General features: G+C 36.9%; 1 protein-coding gene across 2 annotated transcripts in view; it reads right to left on the reverse strand.

Annotated features, from left to right (window-relative positions):
• LOC108971086 (serine-rich adhesin for platelets) overlaps nt 1-15,930 on the reverse strand; it is a 114,381-nt gene that overhangs the window by 23,405 nt on the left and 75,046 nt on the right. For both annotated transcript variants that reach the window (XM_018936914.1, XM_018936913.1), the window contains exons 4-5: nt 7,135-7,945; nt 4,979-5,069 (exon numbers count right to left, since the gene is read on the reverse strand). In XM_018936914.1, the coding sequence (XP_018792459.1) occupies nt 4,979-5,069; nt 7,135-7,945 (902 nt within the window). The remainder of the gene's footprint in view (nt 1-4,978; nt 5,070-7,134; nt 7,946-15,930) is intronic.

Raw genomic sequence — 15,930 nt, forward strand, 5'->3', positions numbered from 1 at the left:
GCGGTCAACATTTAAATGAAATTATCTTCAAAAAGTAAATGTCATGAACCAATCTAACGTTTCAAATAAAGAACCGATGAGATTTTGCAAATTTTATGCGTTTTTTTTTTTAAAAAAGTTATCAAGCTCTTAAAAAATCACCCGATATTAGCGTACGAATTTTCCAGCTACGCACTACAAACGACACTTTTACGACACGCCTGCGACGATACCGTACGACATTTCCACCGCTTGCCGCCACACTACACGAGAAGCTATCAAATTTTCAATCAAAATAAGCGGATTAACTTTTCCAGTACACGCCGCACAGATTTCTCGGTCACTGGCGAACACAACGGTTTCGACGCTCCGACGTATCGAAAGTAGGCGGTGATTGCAAGAAGTAGAAAATTTCTGACACCCCAAAAAATGTGCGGCCCTATCGTTTATACTTCGCTTGAGGAAATTCGTTTGTGTTGTTGCACACTTTCGAGCGGCTGGCGACGAACTGATTTAGTAGAAAAGTTAGACGGAGTTCAATAGCTTAGAAAGAAATGCGATTTATTTCGCTAACCAGATTGCAAATACTTTTTTTTTTTTTTTTTGTTTTTATTGACGAGAAAGAGTGGAGAAGCCGTTGCTGCAAGTGAACGCAGTCTGCAGTGGCAGCGTTGCAGCTTTAGCGGGCCAAAGCAGTAAGAAGAAGTCTTTAGCAAAAGTGCCGGGACTATTTACAACACAACCACCGTCCTCGCTGCACCGCTCTCCAGCAAGCATGTAACTCTGTTTTTTTTTTCTTGCTTCCCTTCTTTTTCCAATTTCTGTTGCATGTTGCAAGCGGCATGTTGCGGACAGCGTACGCAGTCATGGCTGTTGTGGTCGTCGGCAGTTCGTTGGTCAATCGCTCGGCCGGTGGGTAGGAATAAGAAGCCACTGTTAAACACTCGTTTGCTCAAGTCGTCGTGCTGCCTTGGCGTCGAGGCCGGTTTAGTCAGCAAAATGCAAGCGCTCTTTTTTGTTTTGCTACGGTTTTCATTGACGTGCAGTCAAGCGACCCAGCAAGCAAATGTGCCACAGCCAGTCGCCGTCCAGGTTAACTTCTTCGCCGGTTTCTATGCTCTTCAGATTTCACAAAAGCATTGCTGCTGTCAACACGCTGGCGGCGGGGTGTAAAGTGAAAATCTCAACTTCTCTTGTGGCTGCTCGTTGACGTGTATTATTGTTGTTCTATTGCTCTGTTATCTTAGCGGCATTTGAGCGGAAGAATGAAATAGTTTTAGTTAGGTTAGGTTAAATGATCGATCTGTTGTAGTACCCGGAACTGCTATAGAACTGTCTCTTATACACATCTAGATGTGTATAAGAGACAGGTCAACACGCTGACGGTGGGGTGTAAAGTGGAAATCTCAACTTCTCTTGTGGCTGCTCGTTGACGTGTATTATTGTTGTTCTATTGCTCTGTTATCTTAGCGGCATTTGAGCGGAAGAATGAAATAGTTTTAGTTAGGTTAGGTTAAATGATCGATCCGTTGTAGTACCCGGAGCTGCTATAGAATTTATCATAAATACCCTCATAAATCGACAAAGCGATTGGAGCCGTTCACAAATTTATTGAGACGGGAAACTGGTTCGCCGAAGGTATAACTGCCGAGAAGTTTCAGTCTAAGTCTTGCAAAGGCTATGCTCCTTGACTAACTTTGAGCGCACAGTTTGCGAGTTCATTGCTAATATCGTCGCTCGGAATGAATGCTCACCTCCCTGAAGAACTTGGGAGCAGTGGATCTACTGTTATGATAATATTAACCACTTATTATTATTAGTCTGGAAAAAACCCTAGCGGACCGGTAGCCTAAAGCTAAGCTTAAAAGCAGGCTCCTTACAAATGGTTCTTCCTAGAACTTTTTTTCCTCGACCCATTCGTCAAAAAGCTCACTATGCTGCTACCGAGTTCCCCCTGCCTCCATATCCCTCATGGGTATGTCAGCGGAGAAACAGCCTACAGCAGAAGAAGAAATTCGAGCGTGACCCTATTTGGACTCGTTCATATACCCAGCGTCTCTTTAGAGTGATTTTCGCATCAATGCGACATGCTATGTCCACAGGTGCTTTGTGTTAAATGGCATTAAAAGCAATTGTTGGTGTGATCTACGGAACACCGAAGATGCCGATGAGAGCCGGTATGGTCCACAGAGCAACCAAGATTGCAATGAAAATCGCTCCTCGTTCCCATGACGGATCTACGTAACCGGAATGCACCCGGATTTTTTATCCGGTCATGGATTGTCAATTCGGCAAAATTCTGTCGCTACGACAACACTGAGCGCCATCGTAACTTATTCGAGCGCTTTACGACAGGCGATCATACAAAATTATTGGCTTGGCTATGGTTTCGTAGAGCCCAAACACCAGAGTATCCACCTTTTCCAAGCTCTGATTTTTTGCTTTCCTAAAAATTTGGACGTCATGAAAGCTTTTTATGCAGCATAAGCTCCAGGAATTTTACCTTATCAAGAAGTGGAACACGCGAGCCTTCGTATATGGGGGAGGGACATCTGACGATATGCGATACGAGAGAATTACAGAAAGTTAAGAAATAACAAAAAAAATTAACAAAGGCGTGGATTACAACAGCTGTGAACAGTCAAAACGCGCATAAACTCAATCAATCAAATTGCAGTTCAAAGGTCAAGGGGTAGTGCATACAAAAGCCAAGCAGCAAGCAAACAGAGGCGTAGGAGACAAGGTAGGAAGTGCGCACACATGCAGGTTGAAGGTCAAATGTCAGAGGAGCTGCTCAAAACCGAGGGAAATTGGAAAAATGTGGAACACAAAACAAGAGAATGAGAGAAGAGACAAAACAAATCCGCCCACACACACACACACACCACACAAGACAACGCTTAAACGCTGATGTCAGCAGCAGCCTACAACAAGCAACACACAGACCTGTGTGCCTATGTGGGCAACAAGAATCAATGCAATCAATCTCGGCATGCGATTACCCACATTCACCCAGCGGCGCAGCTGCTTTATTCATGCCACATTTCACTTATGCAATACTCAGGCGATTACTTGTTGCAATTCGCGGTGACCGCTTGGAAATTTATCGCGCCACAGCATTAATAAATTAAATTAACTTTGAGTAAAATCTATTTAAATTGATTGCATCAGCAGCGTTAACAACAACAATAACAACAGCAAACAATTGTAATCAAAGAATGTCAACAACATTACACGAGCATAAATGAAGGCACAATAATAAAAGCGCATAGAAAAGTTAAAAAAAAAGAGATGACAAAACACAATGTTGTTTTCAAAGATATTTTACTCTGCTTTCTGACCTTCCCAGCGCACAATTCCCTATGCGATACACAGCAACAGCTGAGATTTAATTCAATTGTAGCTGGCTGCGGCTCAGTTTGGCCGCTCTTCAGCGCTCAAAGCACACTCACGTACAAAGCAGAACTGCGGTTCCCACCAACTTAGATTATTTTTGAACTTATTTTTATATTGATGTATGCCTTGTTGTGATTTTTTTCTTACTAATGACGACGCTAGTACTTGTTTTTGTGATGGTGTGTGATTTTTGAGACAATTTGACAAGGCGATGTGATATGGTGATGTGACAAAAATAAAAAAATGCTTACTTAGCTAATTCATATTGCTTGGCGATAGTTGTTTTTGTGATGATGTGTGATTTCTTTAGATTATTTGATAATGTGATGTAGCGATGTGATGTAATGTCATGATGTGATATGTCGATAAGCTTAAATATAGTAGTTATTTCAGAGTTATTAGCTGTCAGCTGTCAACAGTCGATGTAGTATGAAAGCGTCGTCAATGTGATGTGCTGGTGATGTGCATGTGATATGATAATTTACCAAAATCAAATCAAATCAAAATGCTTATTTAGCTACTTTACATTACTTGGACGCTTCTTTAATGTGGCCGCTTCTTTGATGTGATATGCTGATAATATGATGTGATGTTTACCTTTGTTATGATAGTGATGTATACGCAATATAATTACAGTAGGTCAATCACATTTTTATTATTTTTTATTGTTAATCATATACGATGTTGTAGATGAGATGCTGACGCTCATATGATATGCACGTGATGTGCATGTGATTTGCGTTTGAAGCGCCCGAAATCAATTTTAAGGTGTTTACTAATAAGAACTCTTGAAATATTTTAATTTACTACATTTACTAAGCAGTCGTAGTGTCGTGATCGCTCTAATCAAGTGACTTGATGTCGTCAGCAACAATTAGCAAACAACTTGATTTTATTCGCGCTCAAACACAATGACTGTTGCGCATATGATGAATATGATTATTCTAGTATTGTTTTTATCTTTGCTGACTCAAGCTCCCTTCATACAATGGAGGCACAAAAATTTGTTGAGCTGATGTAATGGCAAATCGCACGCTCATTGTTGTTACATTTTACCACGATCTGTGATTTATTATTGCTAGTGCGTTTATTTTTGCATTTTGCAAAGCTTTTATAAAAATTTATTGCGTTTGATTTTGACAATGAGTGTGCAATTGCAAAACAGGGTTGCTTTGTGCAGCATGAGTGCATTAGTTGTGATCAAGCTCGTTATTTAAAGATTAACTCACGTTCATGTGGATAATTGTGTTATGAAATTCGAAAATATGTGCAACGGCGTAATATTTTTAATAAATATTTACTGTTTTAAATGCCTCAGTATATTTTTTCTGCACATTAGGGTGAACCATTTCCGAAATATTTTATTTTTTCAAATATTTAGAAGCGAGATAAAATTTTCTCTCTGATAATAAGATAAAAAATATAAAACTATAGAGATGTACTGTAGAGAATTTCCTAGAATAAGAGCCAACTTTTCAGAGTATCAAGTAAAAGAAAACTCGTTTCTTAGCCATTTTAATACATATAGCTAAAAGAGTTTAGTAATTTTCCCTCTTTTTTAAAGAGTACATCCAATTTATAAGTAAAAAAACATCGCACTCACCTGATAATCTCTGTTGGAGAATAGACTCGCTGATGCCGACTCGGAAAATACGCTGTCGTGTGATTGCGAGAGTGGATCGTGACTGTAGTCGCTGAAAAAAAAAAAGAATAAAGATTAATTATATTTATAGTGTACAAATTTACCGTCTAAGCTTCCTTACTGTTACATAGAATAATGGGCAATATGGGGCAAGAACCAGTTTAGTCAATGAAATAACAAAGAAATCACCTAAAACTGCCTCTTTCACCCTCTCTCCCTCTCTCTCTTCCTTTTTCAAAACTCCCTCTATCTCACTCTCTCTCTCCCTTTCTCTCTCTACCTCTCTCCTTTGGTTCAAGTTAAGGCATATCATACAGACTGGGTTTATGACAAATTTTGTCCTCTTTCTCACTCTCTCTATCTCTCCCTCTACCTCTCTCCTTTGGTACAAGTTAAGGCATATCATACAGACTGGGTTTATGACAAATTCTGTTCTATTTCTTGAGATTTAGAGGAATGTGATACTTAAAAGAAACACAGCCCAGTCTGCTAAGTTCGAAATTGCTAAAAAAAAATTATCCCAAATCTGAAAATTACTAAAAATTATCAATTCTTAAATAGACACAGTGTAACTTAGTTTTTGTAAATTTACTTCAAGGAAGGTAATTCCAGATATTATTTTGCTGCGCTTGCTTTCTCTATTGGGGAAAACGATGTGTTTAACTTAACTTGGATCTACTTTTCTCGGCCGAATTCCCAGCTGTGCACGTGCGACGCCAAGTCCGGCTCGAATGACTTAAAATCGTGAGCCGGCTGGCAGTAAGTATTGCCTCTTATTTCACTCATATATATATGGTCTACGGAAAGGGGGCTTAGGTGTCAAAAAATCTTAGTTGATTCGGATGGAAGATGAGATGCTTTTTCACGTGATAGAATCCAAAAATTCATAAACTAGTTTTCGCACGTTAGCACCCTTTTCGTAGACCAGGTCACATATATTGATTGGATGTAGAGGATAAGTTCCAGAGCCTTTATTGAGGTAGTTTTCATTGCGCAGACATCTTGACCAGGAATGATGTCACGCGGGAGTATGATTAAATTATACATTTATCCACTTTAGAAAATCTTTTATTAGGAGTGGAACTATCGATTAATCGATTTTTGTGGCATTCTCGGTTATTGGGAGTAATTGAAAAGGGAGCGCTCTGAAATTTCACACACGTCCTTTCCTTCCAAAGAAGCTGCTCGTTTATCGGGACCGCCGATATTGGACCACTATAACATATAGGTGCCATACAAACTGAACGATCGGAATCCAGTCCTTGTAAGCAAAACTATTTCATTTGACGAGATATCTTCACGAAATTGTGCACAGATTATTGTCAGAGAGAATATTGTAATCTCCAAAAAAAAAAATTATTTTGATCGATTCACTATAGCATATAGCTGTCATACAAACTGACGAACCAAAATCAAGTTCTTGTAAGGAAACTTTTATACTTGTGAAGGGTATTATTAAAGGTTCTGTAAGATAAATTTTTCAAACTACATTTCTGTGCCCCACGATTTTTTCCCATTAACCATTTGAACTAATCAGCTGTTTTCTAAAAATAGCTCACCAAGCACATTAGTGCTGCCGTTAGTCGAGACGTGGGAAGTAAACAATTTTAAGCGTATCGATTGGCAGAGAAGAGAAGGAAGAAAATTGTGCAAAACGGGACAAAAAGAAATTTCAAACCGTTGAGTCACGTGTGCCCAATCGATTTGCATGCGCTGCCGTTACGATAAGCCGTAAAGAGGAGATGCAAAAACACAAGTAGTTAAGCGGCAATAAAACATTTTCACACACATATGCGTGTGCGTGTGCGCGTATGTGTGACTTGAAGTGAAACTGTTACGCCGGCACCGGAAATCACTTGTGCGACTTCCGAAAGCAGCAAACCAGCTGCGTAAGCCATGACAAATATTACAACAACAAAATGCATACAACAACATATTTTATGTGGCCGACGCGAAGCGCGCTAAGACGCAAGAAGCAAACGCCGGCAGCTTGCGCTGAACGTGACTGGCGAATGAATTAATTAAAGCAAAGTAGCATAGGCATACAACAACAACCCACGCACATAAACATATTTCAACTTTTAGGGAAGCATATACAATTGTTTTTTGGCACTCACCTGTCCACCAAGCGCCCTTCGCTGAGGCTACGCTGACTGTCTGTCATCTCACTGCTCGCACAGCCATTCGTCCGTCCGCCACCGTTCGCACTGCTGCTCATTGTTGTGTTGTTGGCGCTGCCGCTATCATTGCCACTGCTGTCCAACTCCTGCGACGAGTCGCCAATGCTGCGCAACTTCTGGCGCTCAGCGTAGAAGCTGCGATTCATGGCGCTCGGCAGCACGGCCACGCCCAGCGATTGCCGCACCGAGTGTGGCGGCTGGAAGAGCACACCGCCGCTGCTGCCCACCTGTTGATGCTGATGATGGTGGAACAGTGCCGATGTGGTGCTGTGTGTGGCATGTGTTGTATACATGTCGATATCTTCTTCCAATTGTTGTTGTAATTGTTGTTTATTATGTTGTTGTTGCTGTTGCTTGTGTTTACCACCACCTCCACCTAACACCGTTGCCAATAAGGCATCTCTGTGCTGTGTGGACTTATTAGCGCCACTATTGCCGGCGGCGACAACAGCACCAACACCACAGCCACTGATCGAATAGGATTTCGATTTGGGCAGCGATTGTGATGAGTAGGCGTCCTGCAGTTGTTGGTGGGTTAATGGTGAGGAGGGCGATGAGGCTGACACCGCTGACGATATGGAGGAGAGCGTGGCGCTGCGTAGATTCTTTTCACTGGTGCTGCTGGTGGGCGGTGGCAATGTGTTGGTTGTGTTGACGCTCGGCGGTGTGTCCGGTACGTTGGTGATCGTGCGTCGACGAAATATGCGTCGGAGATTGCGCAGCGGATGGAAGCGACGACGTTTCGGTTCTGAAATGAGAAAATTTTTTTATACAATTATTAATTAATTTCATGAAATATTGTTTTTATATAAATGAAATGAGTGGTCAGTTGCACCTGTGGTTGGACAACTTTATGCCAAATTTGTATTAGACTTAAGCGACGCGTATATACTGCGAATTTTGGCCGCAATTTGTTTTTGTTTATTTTTTGTAATTTTTTTTTTATTTTTTTGATATAAAAAGGCAAGTGAAAATTATTCACAATAATTAGAAATGTCAATATTTCTAAAGCAAATAAATATCAAATAACGAAAAAAAATATAAAAGAACCGCGTAGCAAAAGCTCACCACTAAACTCACCATTGGGTGTGGGAAATTACTATAGACTTTTATGAGAAAAAACAAAAATGAAATAAAAGCTCTTGTAAACTAAACTTTGACCGACAAAAATATGTAAATTCGAACAACTTCCTGCTCAAAGCTTTTGAAAACTTTTGGGAGGATTTTTACTGTTATCACTTTTGATGATGATTCAACAAGCAAACCTTAAGCCATAGCTTGACAAACTCTCAATCGGTTTGCTTTACAAAACCCTCGATTTGAGTGCTACTAAGCTTTAGGGTTCTTTTATAATGGAATGGAATAATATTTGCTCTAGTTCCCGAGCTTTATATGCAGAGGTATAAACATTATATAAATATAATATATATATATTTTTCAATATACATATACTTTTTAAAGAATAAATTATTGCTTTTAAAGCTTAATAATATATAGAGAGTGGAAAAGCTTAAACACACTTTTGAACTTCTGGATTATTACTTAAAGACTTTATAGAGACAGTAATGAGCTTTCAGCTTTATTCGCATTTATTTTTATATTTCTTTGATATTTTCAAAAAGATTTACATTATGTACCTTGTGAGCTTTTTAGAGCTTATGTAATTATGTATAAAAATATTGACTTAACTTAAGCATACATTTTTCCCCGCGAACATATGTTTCTTACGCTCAAAGTCAATTTAAAATTATAATAAAATACATTTTCGAAATATTACTGAGCTTTTGAACTTTTTATAAACTTCTCAAAAGCATCTGATTCTCACTAAAATTCATTAATTAAACATTATCAAACGCTTATGGGTTATTTTACAGTCAAACTTTGTTGTAAGTAACCCATTTTTTTAATTAGTACGAAATGAGCTTTTAAGAGCTTTTAGTTTTAATAAGCTTTGTCGCCCACCATTCATTTAGACGTTTCGGATTATTTTTCGGTTCACTTATATTAACATAAAAACATGATCTACTTTGATTTTGTTTTATTTTTTGAGATTTTGTGAGCTTTACCATATTATTTCGCAGTTCAACTTTAAGAAATTTTCGAATTTTGTAAAAATTATGATATATATGTATTAGCACATATATGTACATATGGACGTATCTATAAATATATTTCAACATTAAATTCGCACAAAGTGCACAAGCAATAAAATTGTGGGCGTTTCCTTTCAACCTAATATATGTATACCGGAGATGGGGAAGAGTAGGGAGCGGTGTAAGAGTGATGCATATAAAAGTCACCTACAACAATTTTTAATGAGCAAAATACCGAAAGCGAAACTGTGCGAAACAAAAACAAAAAGAAGAGAATTCGCAAAGACATAAAGCGGCATGCTGGCAGCCGCCACCGCCGACTCATCGTCTGAGCAACACGTGCGGCGCACCGGCTCAAAGTGGGTTAACACGTCGAATGCATGCAATGAAGCGGATGAGTCTTCACATTAAATTTTATAGAGGCCACACATAAATACAAATTCTGTATAATCACAGATATAAAGACATGTTTACGTATAGATGGGTGTCTTTCCTATGTTTTCACATTGCGAGAGTTGGTGCGAAAAAAGGCGAGTGTCAGTCGTAAATAATTTTCGAGCAGGCAGATATACCGGCACAATCACGTGTTTGCCTTTTTATGTCAAATTTATGCACATGAGATTTACAGTTATGGCGGTAGACAAGCAAGTGTGAATTCACTCCACGAAATTAAACATGTCATTATTTGGCTGAGCGAATAGAAATCACAATTTAGACATTAAAGAAAGATTTGAACTAATTTGGGATGGAACCTAGACAATTTAGGAAAGCTTCTGATACATTATATTTCGGAGACCATGCGCCGATTTTTAATCAAATAATTTATGCTGAAGCTTAGCATTTTTTTGTGAAGTTGTGACGATCGCACGTTTAAGCTCAACTTTTGAGAGAGATGCCTCAGAAAATTAAAGAGATTTAAAAGAATACAACCCCTTGAGCCAATTTCCAGGACCTTTTAAGGAAGCCTGAAGTCAACATGAGTTCTTTTTTGCTGACTGAGTCTTGACGATAGCAACTACGATCATTAAAGCTTTTCAAGATGAACCCTAGGGATATTTGAAAGCCTATGTGTGATCTCTCAAACTCACTTTACTTAGGAAACTTTTTAAGAAACCGAAGTCAATAAAAGTCTTTATTACTAGCCGAACCTTGACGATAACATCTACGGTCATTTAAACTCAACTTCTGAAGAAGACACTTTACACAAATTACGAGATTTAAACGTTTAGGATCTGTCGAGCACATTTCCAGGCCCTTTTAAAGATACCTAAAGTCCACATGAGTCTTTGTTTGCTAATCGAGTCTTGACGATAGCAACCACGCTCATTTTACCTCAGACTTTCAAAGAGAAACTTAGGGAAATGAGGTGATTTGAAAGCTTACGATCTCTCAAGCACTTTTTGTAGAGCCTTTTGAGGAAATCCAAAGTCAACATGACCCTAGCTTCCTTGAAGAAACTTGACGATAGCAACTATGGTCACCTTTTTAAAGAGAAATCCTAGGAAAATGAGGATATTTGAAGGCCAATATAAGATCTCTCAAGCTCACTTCTGACTATCTGTTTTAGTTTAAATGAAAGGGCAAAAAGACCGACCGGCCGGTCGACAAAAAGAAACGCTAAAGGAAAAAATGAAAGATTGTTAAAAAAACTAAAAGATATATCACAAAATATTCACAACAATCCGTCAAGTACCCCAATACTTTTTAAATCTAATAAATTCTCTAAAATAGACTTAATCACCTATCAAAACCTATCAAATAGCCTGAAAAGCTTATGCATTCTATTTTATTTCAGTCTCAGTCCCTCAAAAAATTTTAAACTACTCTTTTAAGGGTAAAAGTTTCGCGTTCTGTGACCTTTTTGAAGGAATAAAGAAAGGGAAATAAGCTTGAAGCCACAAATTTTGCATTAGAAGAAGAAGAAGCTACAATGACGTTGTGCATAGGTCAATGTGCCTTCACTAACACACAAAATAAGCTTTCACTTTCTATTTTCCGCTAACTTCAATCAAATACAAAAGCATATTTTAATCGTAAAAAGCTGAATACTCAAAATTTAGTTGTCACTTGTGCTGACCTGACCCTTCGTAAAATCATGTCTTTGCTATGTGAGTGCGTGTTTGGTCAAGCACGTAAGCTTCCACGACAACTTTCTACAGATCTAACGTGCTTTGATTTCTTTCGTTTTATTTCGTCTACAAATTGTGTTAGGATAATCTATCATGTTCACACTTAACGTGCTGCGTTAAGGGCAAAAATCAATACTACCGGCTTTTGCGATGGAAATAGAAATCTTGGAACAGGATTGAGCAGGTATGTGTATAAGATTAGGTATGTAGCGCGTGTTAGTTTATGAGCAATTTATTTGGGTTGAAAGGTGAATCGGTCGAAAGGTTGGATGGAAAAGATGGAGAAAAATCATGTGGTAGAATTAAATGAGGAGAAAACTAATGAAGCGCAAATTGTGTGATTTTTTTTATAGATTAAGGGTAATTTATAAATTTTTAAGTAGTTTGCTGAGGAGATAGAAATAATTTTTACTACTTTTGAGATAAAGAAATCAATCCCTTTGTTTTAGTAAAAATGTATGCATAATTACACGATAAAATACACAGTTTATAACGGTTATATATCCAGTTAATTGTTTTGTGTATAACGGTTATTTTACCAGTTAATGTTTGGTATCACAAATAATCTACAAAAATAATCGTATTGAGCTATCTAATCGCCTAATCAGTCATAAAAGTGAAATTGTTTCGCACTTCAGTTACCGAAAACAATTGAAATGTTAGTACAATGGTTGGTAGCAGCAAAGTACTAACGTACTTACGAGACGCCAGTAGATAAAGAAACTACTGAAAAATTATCAAATTTCTTGGAAACACATTCACAGTTTAAAAAAAAAGTAGTTAATGAGAGAAAACATCAGAAGTTTGTTTGCTATTTCGATTATTTGTTTGAAAAATTTCTGTTTCGATCATCAGTTAAATTTAGAAATAGCACAAAAAGAGCAAGCGAAATATTCCGTAAATAGTGGCTTGCAAAAAAGGAAACTGAAGATTTCGGTTTGCCAAAAAATTTTTAGTAAACCAAAACAAGCTGCTAACAAATTTCAAATATAGTCTGTGAAAAGAACAATCGAGGTCATTGTTGTATCAACGAAAGTAGTTAGCAAATAAGCCCGAAAAGTAATATAACTTAGCCGAAAACAGCGAGGCAAGTTAGGAAATTATAAGTAGATGTGTTCAAATAACCAACAATTTTCAAAAACCGAATTTATGGTTATCAAAAGACAAGTAGGGTCAGCTACAAACAGTTTGCATTACATTCTTGGTAGGAAAAACCGAAATTTTAACGCGAAAATTTAGCTTAAGTGGTTATAGCTAACTACTTGTGAATTTCAAATTCGGTTTTAAGCGTTTAAATTATGTTGCACACTTTTAGGCGTTCCAACCTTGCATCAACATATTTATAAGTGCTATACTTGCATCCTTAGCATACTTTTAGGCACTATACCTATCATTCTTTACTTTCCATTTGCCTAACAACAGTCGCCTGCACTTCTCAAACGATTCTTCAAATACGTAAACTGCTATCATTTCTCTCTTTCCTCTTCTTAATTCTCAAATAATATTGTCGAAAATGCTTAACATCTACATGTCTACACTATCTCCACATTGTTTGCTTAAATATTTGATCGAACGCTTCAACTCCACGCTCTAAAAAGGCACTCGTATTTATCAAGTGCTCACTGATAAGTTACGACCTTGTCATTTGTGCTTAACACTCCGTGCATAGAGATATAAAATTACGCAATGGATTTAGTATTTTATAGCGTATAGTTATACTCAAACACTATTTTACGTGCTTTCTTTATTTGAGAAATTCTCGTGTTGCTGAATTAAGGTAATTCATAAGAAGCTTGAGAGAAGCTACTAAAAAAAAATTATGATTTTGGCGGCAGTTTAGTGTAAAAGCAAGGAATCAAGTAAGGAAGATCTGAAGTAGTTGAAAATATTACTCATTGGAAGATGGAAAATTATTGATATTTTCCTAGCTTGAATTATTGGCTCAAGACATTTGCTCTCCATTGGGTTGACTCTTTGGAAAACTATATAAAATGGACTAAAGAAACGATGTATTGACGTATAGTATTTCAAACCTATTAAATACAGTTGGCTTAAAGGTGTTAGGGACCTTAATAAGCCACGTAGAAGTAAAACGGATTTTAACTTAATAACTTTAAGACCCTTCATACTTCGGATGACATGCGAGAGCCTATCACATATCTCACATACAAGGGCATGTTACCTGAGCAATCTCTCGATATATAAATTTTGAATTTCAAGGCCTTTCCATCACTACGCAATATAAACCGAGAATTGAATTCTTAAAATTTAAGTTCGCTCTGCATCTCACCAAATTTTAGCTTGCCAGTAAAAATTGCCACCCTCATAAAAGAAATAAGCATACAAATGCCAGAACAGCCATAAATTGGTCAAAATCGAACACTTATAAAGCTATAAAATTTATTACCACCCATTAAATATGTATGACATTTTGTGGTTTTATAGCGCGCTGTGCACACAATAAGAGAGAACTCTCGGCAAAAGTCCCTCCAACCACTTATCTGCTTCTACTTATTTAAACAATCAACTGGTACTTTTCTACTTATTGCACAACACATAATTAAACACAAATTCTACCTACAAATGCTTTGTGTTCTTTTCACTGCCCAACCAGTCAATAAGCTTTATACCCTCTGTAGGGTTTATTTATTGAATTTGCTACGAAGCCTGTAATACTCTGAATATGATACAAATGATATTTCTGGAGAGCGGATATGTATGACAGATACAAACTGACTGATGAGAATCAAAAGTTTGTATGAAAAACTTTTTTTTTTTTAAGATATCTTTAAGAGAGATATCTTCAAGAAATTTGGAACAATATTGTTCAGATCGGACCACTATAGTATATAGCTGACGTACGAGCTTAACGATCAAAATCAGGCTATTTTATGGAAATATTTTTCATATAACGAGATATCTTCACAAAATTTGGCATGGGTTATTATTTAAAGCAGCAATGTAATTACCGAAGAAATTGTTCCGATTGGACTACTTTAGCATATAGCTGTCATACGAAGTGAACCATCAAGATTCAAGTGCTTGTATGAAAAACTTTTTTATTTGCCAAGATATCTTAATGAAATTTGGCACATATTATTGTCCTCGATAACGCTACATTTCCTGAAAATATTGTTCAGATCAGACCACTATAGCATGTAGCTGTCATACAAACTGAACGTTCAAAATTAAGTTCTTCTACGGATTTTTTTTTTTATTTTTTGTTTTTAAGATATCTTTACTACCACTCAAAGTATTGTGTATGTATTATATGAAACTTTTTAGTATGTGTAGGGTATCATAACTTCGTTGCAGCCGAAGTTAAGGTTTTTTTGCTTTTGTTAAATATTTTTTTGTGAAAGCCTTTATACATGTCTAAATATGGCAATGTTTTCACACATGATGATAAAAGTGTCGCTTGAAACAAAAAAAAAAAAAAAAAAATACTGAAAAAATACCAACAACACTAACAAAGTAAATATTTGCGACTGCTGTGACACTTCACCATTGTGTGTGAGTATGCGTGTGTGTGCGCGCTTATGGCGATGGCTGACAGTCACGCTTATCGCTGATAATGAAGTGTAAAACAAATTACAATAACAATACAAGTAACAACAAATAAAGGTAAATGTGCCGATTTTCGCATATTTGCGTGTTTAAAAGAGTTCAATAAGTGAACGGCATTTAATTGGTTAATATTAAAATTACTTTGCTAATACATAGTTGACTTAAGGTTTCAACACTAAATCAACAAGCTATCGACACTTATCGACTTATTTATTTATGTTAATATGTTTGCAAGGTTTTTTGATGGGCAACATTAAAATACTCAAGGTATTCGACAAAAAGTGACAAAAATGTTATAAAGCGGAATTATCTCTAATCTACCGATCTTAATACTTATGATCCTAATCTAATCTTCTTTTCAGAGCTTTTCTGTTCGATATTTGAGCGCCGTTTGCCTTATTCTGTTATTCATTTCAGTTCATTGTCATTAGTTCTATCTATCTATCATCTAATAGTAAATTCATAGTTAAGAAAATATAACTTGATTTTATTTATTTATTTTTAAATAATACCTTTCCTACACTTCCCTTTATAAGTGCGTGAAGTGGCTAGTTTTATTACCCTTCCTTCCCACTTGAAAAATAAAATGTTGATATCTTGTCATCACAATTAATTCGATAACAATGTTATAAGTATTTTATAACTTTTTGACAAATATGACAGCAGCGCAAACACATACGTACACACCTAATCTGTAAAGCGGTAGTATTCAACAGTAGTCTCGACAGTTGTTACAAAGTGTTTGATGACAAAGGCGGGGGAAGAGAACAAATAAGAAAAAATTCCAAACATGATAATTTTAAATCTTGAACAATAAAAATTACAGAATAAGCAAGTTGAACACAATTGAGTAGAACCGGATATTGGAAATGAGTAAAAAATGCAGTGGGAATAAATCAAGTACAAGTCTCAGTGACGGTACAGAAACTAAAAATAGTTAAAAA

Source organism: Bactrocera latifrons, unplaced genomic scaffold, assembly GCF_001853355.1.
Source record: "Bactrocera latifrons isolate USDA-ARS-PBARC rearing strain unplaced genomic scaffold, ASM185335v1 scaffold_320, whole genome shotgun sequence".
Classification (NCBI taxonomy): Eukaryota; Metazoa; Arthropoda; class Insecta; order Diptera; family Tephritidae; genus Bactrocera; species Bactrocera latifrons.